The sequence below is a fragment of the Malania oleifera genome, chromosome 5 (genome assembly GCF_029873635.1).
Source record: "Malania oleifera isolate guangnan ecotype guangnan chromosome 5, ASM2987363v1, whole genome shotgun sequence".
NCBI classification, from domain to species: domain Eukaryota; kingdom Viridiplantae; phylum Streptophyta; class Magnoliopsida; order Santalales; family Ximeniaceae; genus Malania; species Malania oleifera.
Genome location: NC_080421.1, coordinates 3,155,393 through 3,167,127, shown reverse-complemented (window position 1 = coordinate 3,167,127; position 11,735 = coordinate 3,155,393). Strand labels below are relative to the sequence as shown.

General features: G+C 38.0%; 1 protein-coding gene across 1 annotated transcript; it reads left to right on the top strand.

Annotated features, from left to right (window-relative positions):
- The first annotated feature begins 742 nt into the window (after positions 1-742).
- Positions 743-11,013, top strand: LOC131156619 (protein ALTERED PHOSPHATE STARVATION RESPONSE 1-like). The gene is made up of 4 exons (XM_058110446.1): positions 743-2,464; positions 3,408-3,628; positions 9,529-9,749; positions 9,847-11,013. The coding sequence occupies exons 1-4, from the start codon at positions 1,552-1,554 to the stop codon at positions 10,679-10,681; spliced, it is 2,190 nt and encodes a 729-aa protein (XP_057966429.1). The 5' UTR covers positions 743-1,551; the 3' UTR covers positions 10,682-11,013.
- The last annotated feature ends 722 nt before the right edge of the window (positions 11,014-11,735 follow it).

Genomic DNA, 11,735 nt, shown 5'->3' with positions numbered 1-11,735 from the left:
GGAGTTCAGGGGCGGAAATGAGCTCAGGAGGGTTTGAACACCTGACCTCATGAGAGGCACTCCCACAGCCCACACTACCACCTGAACCACACCCTGGGGGTAAAATACTCTTTTCCTTTTGTTGTTTCCTTCCGGGGAGAGAGAGAGAAGAAAAAAAGTAACAAACATGACATCAGTCAAGTATTTTAGTAAGGGAAAAACAACATAGGGATGATTAAAGTAAAAACAATTATTAAACTAAAACAATCTGTCAATTTAGGTATTTAAATTGTCTGATATACTTATCTTTATACTTTTAATCTAACCTATATTTAATATTATATTTAATTTAGAATTATATTAGATTTGAATAAGATGTAATACAAAATTTATATTGAAATTTATTTAAATTTACTTAAATTTAAATTTAAAATTAAAAATCGTGCATCCAAACACAGACTTAATTTTATTAAGGATGCTGAATTGTTTTCTCACGAGATGATTAAAGAAAGAGTACTACTGGTTTTTGAACAATAAACAACAAAGGACACCAAAAACAAGACAAGGTACCGGAAACACACTCTCGCTCTATCACTACTCTCGTCAGCATCTCATGTCAATAAATTATTTAACTCCGTTTGACTCCTCTTTATTCACGAGTTTGCCTGTCTGTATTCCATTCCTCTCTCTCTGTCTCTCTCTCCTCTCTCTCTCTCTCTCTCTCTCTCTCAAATCTTTGCTAACTGCTAAGTTTAGTGGAACGGAAGGTTCATTGTCAAATTTTAGCAGAGTGGAATGTGGATTGGTTAGCAGCAGTTATCGAACACAAGATAAGAAAATCCATTTTTAAGTTCTCTCTCGAGCCCCTACCTCCTTGCCACTCTCTAGTCTACCCAGTGCCCGCCTTCTCTGCTTCTCTCTATCTCTCTCCCTCTCTCTCTCGTCCTGAAAATTAAATTGCTGTTTGTAGGGAGGGAAAGTTAAAAATCGCCAGGAACATCTCCTCTGCCAATGCTGTTTAGCAGAATTAAAGGAAACTTTTATGTCTCCATTCTCAGAGCACTCTGTTGTGTGGTCTTGTGCTAACCCTTTAGAAGCTGCTTCACTCCAAGCCCTTCTTTCTTCTTTATATCATAGTTCCAGGACCAGCACCATTACCTTTTTCTTTTTCGTAGAATCCATGTTTGTGTTTTACAAAACCAATACATGAGATGGGTTTCTCTAAAAAAGCTTCTTCATAAGCTACATTTCCAGTAGGAACTCATTCCCATTTATCAAAAGATGAAATGGGTTGCTCTGGAACTTCCCCAAAAAGCAAAGATTTCCTCCTCTAAAACCCTAGTCAAAAATCTCCAAGAAAGAATGAACAAAACCTCCATTTTGGCAGAACCTTACCTCCTTTTCTCCAAAAGACAAGAATAAAAGAAACAAACAAAAAAAACACCAGATTCCACAAAAACAACGAACTTTCCTGTGCTTTCTTCTCGACCCATTTCCTAAAAGCAGCCCCATCACATACTGAAGCAGGAAACAATTGCCTGCTGCAACTTCAACGAGACGAAAAGAGAAGAGATGGGCTGTGTGGCCTCTAAGTTAGAGGAGGAAGAAGTAGTCTTCATCTGTAGGGAAAGAAAACGCCAGCTGAAGTTAGCGGTTGAGAGAAGATTTGTTCTCGCAGAGGCGCATTCTAGGTACTGTCTGGCTCTTTACGCAGTTGCAGCAGCCATTAGGCTTTTTGTAGCTCGTCACTCCTCTCCTTCTTGCCCGTTTCTCATCACCTTCCCACCCCCTTGCCCTGCTTCTCCTCCCCCTCCTGAAAATACCATCTCCACCAACCCATTGTTCCTCCAGCAGAGGCCGTCAGAGTCCACCCAAGAGACCATTGCTTGCCCGTCACCTGATTCTTCAACATCCTCGTCCAAAGAAGAAGAAGAAGAAGAAGAAGAAGAAGATGAAGAAAAGGGAAAAGAAGAAACAAGAGACACAAAACAAGAACAGGTTTGTGGGTATTTCTATATGCAAATGCCACCACCAATGCATTCGCCAGGGAGAGATTTTGGGTGGGACTTCTTCAACCCCTTTGATGGGGTTAGGCCGGAGGTGATAAATGGGTACAGGTATAGCCCTTGTTCTGATGATGATAATTTAAGGGCAGTGAGAGAAGAGGAAGGTATTCCAGACCTGGAGGAGGAAGGAGATAGAAGAGAGGAAGAAAAGGTGGCGGCTGTTGAAGAGAATGGCAGTGAAGAGTGTGAGGAGAGTAGGGTTGAAGTTGTGAGGGTGGTAATGGATGGTGCTAATGTGAGCCAGGGGGAGCAGAGAGGCCCAATAGTTATCCATAATCCGGCGACCGGGAGGGAAATGCTAGAAGCTTTGAAGGATATTGAGTACCATTTCATCAGGGCTTATGATTCTGGCAAAGATGTCTCCAGGATGCTGGAGGCCAATAGAGTTCATCTGCAGTCTGGTCTCGGGGAAATTAAAGGTGGCTACTTTGCTTTGTTATTGAGTTTCTTTAGCATTTAACATTTCTGTGTTTGCTCTGCATAAGTTGATCTTATAGCAGAGTTGCAGTCCAATTCCTGAGTTGATCTTACACTGTTATTTCGCATCAATATTATTGTCTTTTTCTTTTTGGGTCCATTATGCCACTCCTAAGGTCTGGTATGGTGGTGGTGGTGCTTATCCTTTACCCCTCTTAGTTTGAATAATTTTCATTCCTGTCAGCTTTTATAATCTAATTATGCAGATTGAGCCAAAAATATTGGGCAGATTGAGCCAAAAATATTGGATTTCTGGGCTTTAATGAACTAACAAGGAGATTGATGTGTAAAAACTTCATTCAACTCCTTTGCCTTTTATTTGGCTTGTAACTACAAGTGGTCCCTGAAGTTGTTCCATTACTACTGGCATGCTTTTTCCTCATCTTTTAGAAAGGGACAATAGGGTGAAGCTTATGCTCTTATCTTTCTTTGGGAAAGTTGATACTTTTCTGTTACTTTCGTGTAATCTAGCCTAAACTTTGTTGGTTTGTATATAATGATGCAGAGAGAGAGATGAAAATTCACTGGTTTCTTTTTGAGCACCTTCCATGGTTGGTTTGTGGGCCTCTTCTGTATTATTTGTTCAATATGTTTTCCTTGCCAACTTCAAGTAAGGCTTGTTATAAAATATAGAGGTTCTAGTAAATGTGTGAACCTTCATGGTATCCCTTTTCACATGTGGGTGCTAGATTCTCTTTTTGTGGTGTTTTTATTATATTGGGAAATTATCCTACGAATCTTTCCTCTCTTAATTTCAACTTTTCTTTCATGTATTTTAGTTTTTCCCACCATGTAATTTGAGAACTTCAGTCTGAGTTGCCTTCATTACTGTCAATTTCCACTGCAGTAACATATTTCTTCTTCACTTGACCCATTTTGATGCAGAGAATTCGACAAAACTCATTCAAGCTATCACTTGGCACCGGTCCACTTCATCTCGGTCTTCATCCTGCAAGAGTCTTGTAGCAACCGGTTCTAAAAATTCAGCATGGAAAGAATACAAGAATGATATCTTTGATGATCATGGGGGAATGGTTTCTGGAAGCCATTCGCTAACGCTCGGAAGGTTATATGCATGGGAGAAGAAGCTATACGAAGAGGTTAAGGTAAATTATTACTGCTCAAAACTTGTCTCACCCATCTTGTTCTTTGCAATTTTATTTTAATTTTTTTGCTATTAGACCAATATTTTTGCAACTTTTTGGATGCTTTTATCTGATAGAAGAAACCAAACAGAGGATAAACCACGGCTGGTTTATAATTTGCTTGTGCCACATAACAGTAACTTTGCTGATTTTGCTACAGTTTTTTATATATGGTTGGACAGAACAGAACACACTCATGCTCATTATTAGATTTTTTTGACTGATGATGAGCTTATTTCTCCCTTAATGGTTCCTGCTTGGTCCATGCTCTATATTGTTATTCATCCCGAGTATGAGAATGTTATCTCATTGCGTGAATGCTAATCGAGAGGATGTAAAAGGGGGCGGAGGCCGGAGGGGTTGTTGTCAAAGTGTTCTTTAATTATTTTTTGGATGTCTTTGCTCTAGATTGATGGTTGAGAGAGAAGTATCTGAGGTGAAAATGGAACAACTAGAGAGAGCAGCAACAGGAATAGAACAGAGAGAATTAAGGGAGAGAAAGGAAAAGAGAAGGGAAGAAGGAAGAAGAAAGAAGAAGAGGAGATAGAGAGATAAAGAAGATTACCTGTAAGACAAAAAAAATATTTAATGCACCCAATATTATAGATTGATATAATATAGATTAAACATGTGGATATTTTTCATTGGTTTATAACGAAGTTAGTTAGTGTTAGTTACATTCAACTCTGTATAAATACAGAGCATTCATTTGTAATTGGTTTAGATTGAATAATGCGATTTACTTCTCTTCTTTTAGTCTGCTTTATGTTTCAATCTTGATACTCTGTTTCATGGTATCAGAGAGAAATACTTAAGCTTCCGTTTCTACATCCAGCATGGATAATATTCCAAGCTGCTATCACCTCCAAAATGGTGATTCGCCAGGAATAGTTCTGGTGTCAAATATCCTCACCGGGGACAATTATCACACATGGAGCAGGTCCATGATTATGGCGTTCAAAGCAAAGAACAAAATTAGATTTGTGGATGGATCAATTTCTCAATCGAGCTTCACAGATGATTCGTATGAATTATGGGAAAGATGCAACAATATAGTGTCTTCTTGGTTGATCAACTCTGTTTCGAAGGAGATTGGTTGTAGCATAATATGTGCAAAAACAGCGAGAGATATGTGGCTAGATTTAAAGAATCGATTTACTCAAGGTAATAGTCCAAGAATCTATGAATTGCAAAAAGATTTATCAGTTTTGGTTCAAGCAGATTTGTCTATGCGAGATTACATGGATTAAAGCATTACTTAATGATTTGCATCAGCCACATAGTCAACCAGCATTGTTCTGTGATAATAAGGCGGCAATTCACATAGTAGCTAACCAAGTTTATCATGAACACACCAAACACATCGAAATAGATTGCCACTTAGTGCGAGAGAAAATTCAAGAAGGATCATTAACTGTTCTTCATGTTAATTTTTCTCATCAAGTAGCAGACTTAATGACAAAGTCGCTCGGTTCTAAGCCATTTGATATTCTGTTGTCTAAGATGAATATGCATAATATATACACATCATCTTGAGGGAGACTATTATAGATTGATATAATATAGATTAAACATGTGGATATTTTTCATTGGTTTATAACAAAGTTAGTTAGTGTTAGTTACATTCAACTTTGTATAAATACAGAGCATTCATTTGTAATTGGTTTAGATTGAATAATGCAATTTACTTCTCTTCTTTTAGTCAGCTTTCTATTTCAATCTTGATACTTTGTTTCACCCAATGTTACAACTAAAATGAATGCTTAAAATACACAAGGTGCCCTAAATTAACTAAACTTCTAAATAACAAAAAAAAAAAGAAGTTCAAACTAAACTAATTTATGAAGTTATAGCTATAATGTAAGCATCTGAAGTTCTATAGGTGGTCCTTAGTCAAACTATTCTTGCTAGAGAAAACTCAATCTTGAGTTCTGCAATCACGCGCATTAACTCCATGAGCAAGAACAAAGTCAATTAGGAAAATAAGAGGTGTCATGAAATGCATTGCATCATCAATCACGTTGAGAGAGTTTTTAAATGCTCCTCCAATCGCAAGTAGCATAGAAGGCTCTGATGTCTTCCAATAAAATATGTCCTCCAAACAAGAAATCAATTTATTATCCACATTAATTGGCAATTCAAGTAGGTATGCTTCAGCCCATATTCTAGAATGTTGCAAAATATTTCACTAGATTTGGTTAACGAAGGCACATATTGTGATACCCCGTGGATGAAAAACTTAAAGGATTAGATGTTACTACCCATATCAACAAGGTATACCTTTCTTTTCGGGAGTCTTCCCGTAAGAACTCTACTGTTAAGCGTGCTTGACTTGGAGTAATCTTGGGATGGGTGACCTTTTGGGAAGTTTTCTCAAGAAGTGTGTGAGTGAAGACAAAACATACTGAAAATAACACGTGTTGGTCTATGGGGCCAGTCATTAGTCCGATAAGGCCCGCCCCCTTGTTGTCTAGGCTAGGTGGAGGAGGAAAGACGCAGTGCTCCCTAACAAACCCAGGTTGGAGTATTACAGAATGGTATCAGAGCCAACACCCAGTCGAAAGTGTGATGAGATTCACATTGCCTGAGTTTGGAAATGTGGGTTCGCAACGAGAACGTTACGTTTTATAAGTGGGGGAGAATGTGATACCTCGTGAATGAAAGAGTTAAAGGATTAGATGTTACTACTCATATCAATAAGCTGTACCTTTCTTTTCGAGAGCCTTCTTATAAGAATTCCATAGTTAAGCGTGCTTGACTTGGAGTAATCTAGGGATGGGTGACATTTTGGGAAGTTTTCTTAGGAAATGTGTGAGTGAAGACAAAACACACTAAAAATGACACGTGTTGGTCTGTAGGGCCAGTCATTAGTCCGATAAGGCCCGCCCCCCTGTTGTCTGGTTCAGGTGGAGGAGAAGAGACGCAATGCTCCTTGGCAGACCCAGGTTGGGGCGTTACACATATTCACTAGATGGAGGAGATATCACCTTGAGGGGATTTTCAACAATCAGATCCATGTTTGTCAACTAATTGTTGCTTAGTCTTTGGGTTAGAAATGGAAAATTGAGGTTGGAGAGTCGGGTCATTGAAAAACATAATGTCCTAGTAGTTCGTGACTCATCTCGAAGTATGGTGCAAGTCTCTACAACCAAGTTTGTTGACAAGTTAGGGTCCATCTCAGGCCTAGAAGCATCACACTGATTGCAGCACTACTAATATTTAAATGTTTATCCTCAACAATTTGAGTTTAACAACTTGGGTGGGGCTACCGGCTACCTCTTGACCCCCTAGAAATTGTTCTAGGCTAATGAAACTCTTTAACATAGAAGTATTGTTGTGGTTGTCAGCCAGAGATATCTCACAACTTCCAAAGCCATGTGGTCAACCGCAAACAAATAGTGGGATGATTAGGCTTTGCAAAATAATATGAATTTCAATTTCATCACAAAATCCTTTCTTGAACAGAATCACCATTATAGCTTCTTGCTAAGGATACACCAACACATGAGGTCTAAGGTCTCTCTAAATTTAAGAAAATAATCAGAGACTTTAAAAGAAAATTGCCTAACAGGCAAAACTAATTGCTATATGTAAGAATGTGGAGTATATTATGATTTTAAGATATATCTTGTTGTAAAGTTAGAGATGGAGGCAAGAAGAAGAAAAGAAAAGAAGAAAGAGGAGAAAAGAAGAAGAAAGCAAGAGAAAGAAGGAGGCGGCAGTTTCTGGTGAGTGATCAGCACCAAGTCTGCCCAATATATTAATAATAAAAAAAATCTTAAAATAAAAAATGTCCTTACTCGCACCACATAATTACTGAAAATGCCTATCTCTTCAAAAACTCCCCCCTAAGCTGGAGGTGTATAAATATTCATCTAACCCCAGCTTGTTACCACTAGACAAGACAGGCTTAAATAAAACCTAATTGAAAACATCACCTAATTGATCCATAGATTTCACAAATGGAGTTCTTACTACCTTCTTTTTTTCAACAGAATATCTTTCACAAAATAACAGCAAACTTCAACCTGCTTTGTCCTCTCATGAAACACTGAGTTGCTTCCAATATAAATGGCAGCTTGATTATCACACAACATATACATAGGCTTCTTGAACAAGAATCCTATCTCTGACATAAGAGACTTCAACTACATAAGCTCACTCGTAACATGAGCCTTGATTTAATATTCTACTTTAGCACTAGATCTAGCTATAGTAGTTTGTTTCTTGCTACAAGAATTAACAAGCTTACCTCTCGCAAGTGTACTTTATCCAATAATAGGCCTTCAATCATCAACTAAGCCAATCCAATCTGCATTAGAGTATCCCATGATCTCATAGTTTCTATTATATTTATATATCAAACCTCAACTTGGAAAGCTTTGAGATACCTTAGAATCTTACAAACATCCTAGTATGGTTGTTGGAATTTTCCATAAACTGACTCACCACCCTGACTACAATGGAAATGCCAAGTCTAGTGATAGTCAGGTGGATCCACTTGTCAACCAATTGCCTATATCAATGTTTATCTTCAAGGACCAATCCAATATCCCTAGGTAACTTCACACTGGGATCCACATAGTATCAATTGGTTTAGCTCCCAACGTACCAATCTCATTTAGCAATCTCGCTTAGCAATAGCAAGTCCAAGGTATATTTTCATTGAGATAGATTTAACCCCTTGTTTCACCATACAATCTCAATATCAAGAAAAAAGTAACTGAGAGTACCCAGTCCTTGATCTGATCTTTTTCTTGAAGTCACTGCTTGACATCCACAATCCTGCTCTGGTCACTTCTAGTGATGATGATGTCATCAACATAAACTACTAGAAGCACCACACTTATCTTGTTTTGGAAAATAAAGATTGAATGATGAGAGTAACACTGAATGAAACCAAATGTAGAGGCCATCTCACAAAATTTGTCAAACCAAGCTTGAGGAGACTGCTCTTAAGACCATAAACGGTCTTATACAATCGACATGCCTTACCATCCTCCTGAGCAACATACCTAGGAGATGAATAATACGTTGATTTTGGCAGAGGGGCTTTTTTAGAGGTCTTTGTTGTTGATGGTGGTGGGAGTGCTACAACAATGTTTGTGAAATTGACATTCGAAAATTAGCAGCACAACTGTAATTTTCTGGTAAACTTGCAGGATGATGAACAGTATCCTGATTTTGCAATTTTCCTTGATTGCTCTGTGTAACTTGTGACTGTAACACTTTTGGCAGCAAAATCAGCAATGGAAGTGCATGTAACTTTGTTCTGGTTTGCGGAAGAGTGTACTGTGGAAGATTGTAGATATGAATCAAAGTGGCTCTGGCACCAAACTGATGTAGGAAAAGAGGAGAAAGGGAGAGAGGAAAATAGGATAAAGGGAAAAAGGAAGAACAAGGGAGGATGAAGGAGAGAAGGGAGTGGGAGGGAACAGAAATCAGTCTAAAATTCAAAACATGTCATGTCTAATCTTGACCATCTCTTGCTCCTTGACAAATGGAGGCTACAAGGGTTTTCCCAGAACAACGGGTAGTGCAGCAGGACTGGCTGCTGGGTTTTTCTTTTTCTCCTTCAAATCCAGTAGCACATCTCCTTTAGATCTCCCAGTTTATAAGGAGTTAAAATTTCTTTACCTTCCTTTAGGTGATTCTATTAAGCTGAGATTGTGGTCCTCTGCCTCTTGCTGAAGCTATAATATGCATGGTTTATTTTCCAGAATGCTAGATTGTGAAGTCATAATCATTATCTCCATTTTAGTTCAGATTGTTGCACTACGTAATCTAAAATGCAAAATCAAGAAGATTATTTATTAGTATTTTTTTTCTGTATTTGACATGTTAGCTTATTTCACCATCAGGCTGGAGATAGCATGCGGAAAATCTATGAGAGGAGGTGCTCACAACTGAGAAACCAGGATGTCAGAGGAGATGTACTCAACATGGACAAAACCAGAGCCGCAGTAAAAGATTTACATGCTAGAATCTTGGTCACAATTAGAAGCGCCGAGTCAATCTCAAAAAGAATTGAGAAACTAAGGGATGAAGAACTGCAACCACAAATTGTTGAGCTGCTGCAAGGGTTAGGAAGCATCACATAAACAAAGATATCTAGTGCATTGGAATTTAAGTTTCAGCTGTCAGTTTCCTCTGATTCAATTTTTCCTTCTGTTGTGCAGCCTAATGAGAACCTGGAAAATTATGCTGGAATCCCATGAAACCCAGAGCAGAATTCTAGCTGAAGTGAATGCCTTTGCCTGTCCCACCTCTGGAAAATTTTGCAATGATTCTCACCGACTTGCAACACTTCAACTTGAAGCTGAGCTTCAGAATTGGCATGCCTGCTTTACAGAATACACTGCTGCACAAAAGGCATATATTGAAGCAATCTATGGATGGCTGTCCAAGTTTGTAGTTCCAGAAGTTGAATCCTACTCGAGAGGCAGGAGCGAGGCTGTATCATATCGAGCCAATGGGCCACTGTTGCTTGTAATATGCCATGACTGGCTAGCCTCTTTGGAGAAGTTGCCAGAGAAGACAGTTGCCTGTGCCATGAAAAGCTTTGCAAAGGATGTGAGAGCCTTGTGGCTTCACCAAGGAGAGGAACAGCAGCAGAAGAGGAAAGTTGACACTCTAGCGAAAGAACTTGATCGAAGAATTCTAGGGTTCCAGAAGGCTGAGAAAAAGGTTCTTGAATCCAGTATCTCAAAACCAAAGTTGGACACAGATGCCCCAGATTACTTGACAGAGAAGAAAGACCTGTTGGATGTTTTCACGATGAAGCTAGATGCAGAAAAAGCAAAACACCACAATTGCACACAAGAAACACAGAGGGTCATGCTGGATGGATTTCAGATGGGATTCTCTATGATTTTTGAGTCCTTAACAGATTTCTCCAAGGCTTCTCTGAAAATGTACAATGACCTTGTGACCAGTTTTAGTGATACTACACAGGAAGTTGGGAACCCATCATACATTGAGGGCTCCCAGATTGATGAGGGTAGCAACAAATGATACAAGAAGCCAGAAAAAAAAAAGGGGGGGAATTGTGTAGTAAGGTTTGTATATTAAATTGTGTTGAAGCAGCTCGCTGAGACTCTTTGAAGACAGTTTTTTGCAAATTTAAGTGGAGTGGATCTATTGATTGTTAATTATCAATAGATTTAATGATTGCCCAAAATTTTGGTGCAGAATTTGTAAGTTACCTGATTTCTCTACTTTCTTGGCAAGTGCCCCAGGATGTTGTATTGAGACAGCAAGTAGGTGGACAGTCCTTGTAAATAGTGGTATGGGTGTTCAATATTACAAATTTTCAAGTTCTCTAGGAGGCTTGAGAAATTAATATTTACTATAAGTTCTTAGAGTGATAATTAATTTAAATACTTTGGTACAAATGGTGGCTAAGGCGTGATTTCTGCTCTTGAAGGTTGCCGTGTGTAAACTTTTGGTGAGTCCCAAATAGGTATCCTAAGCTTCAAAATACAAAGGGTGGAAAAATTCTCTTAAGGCAGATATTTTTTGGTGCTGGAGAACTTTAAAAAGTGATAAATAATAACTCTGATCTTGTTTCTGACAATATCTTTGTTCTATGCTTGGGTAAGGGCATCATTCCATAGCCCAAATGCTGATCTTTTCAGGCTAGTCAAAATCATTCTGAACTAACTTCCCTTGTTTATATATACAAACCAAACTTAAAGGTTATTTAGAGAATTATGAAAAACAGAATGATGTGAGAATGTAATAACAATTGTATAGAGAAACAATAACTCAGACAAAAGTTACTCCTGTAAATGTTTATGTTGTTTCAACAAACATGAAATTGGATAAGAATAGCCATTTTGATAGTAAAATCTTGATATGGTCAATCCTTTGCCTATTCCTTATAATAAATTAACAAAAGAATTGTATTATTATTTATTTTACAATGACAGCACATTTTTTGTAAGCTGTCAAATTCTTATATTAGATTCATTCTATTCATAAGAATACACATTTGATGATATTTGATAATTGAAATATCTATGCTTTGGAATAATGGTCATAATATAGGTATTTTAATAATTTAAAA

What these genes read in the sequence shown, in the direction of transcription:
- LOC131156619 (XM_058110446.1), top strand. Translation starts at nt 1,552, where the DNA reads ATGGGCTGTGTGGCCTCTAAGTTAGAGGAGGAAGAAGTAGTCTTCATC. An exon ending in AGCTATACGAAGAGGTTAAG is followed by an intron (nt 3,629 to 9,528) that starts GTAAATTATTAC and finishes TTTCACCATCAG; the next exon opens with GCTGGAGATAGCATGCGGAA. An exon ending in ATTGTTGAGCTGCTGCAAGG is followed by an intron (nt 9,750 to 9,846) that starts GTTAGGAAGCAT and finishes TCTGTTGTGCAG; the next exon opens with CCTAATGAGAACCTGGAAAA.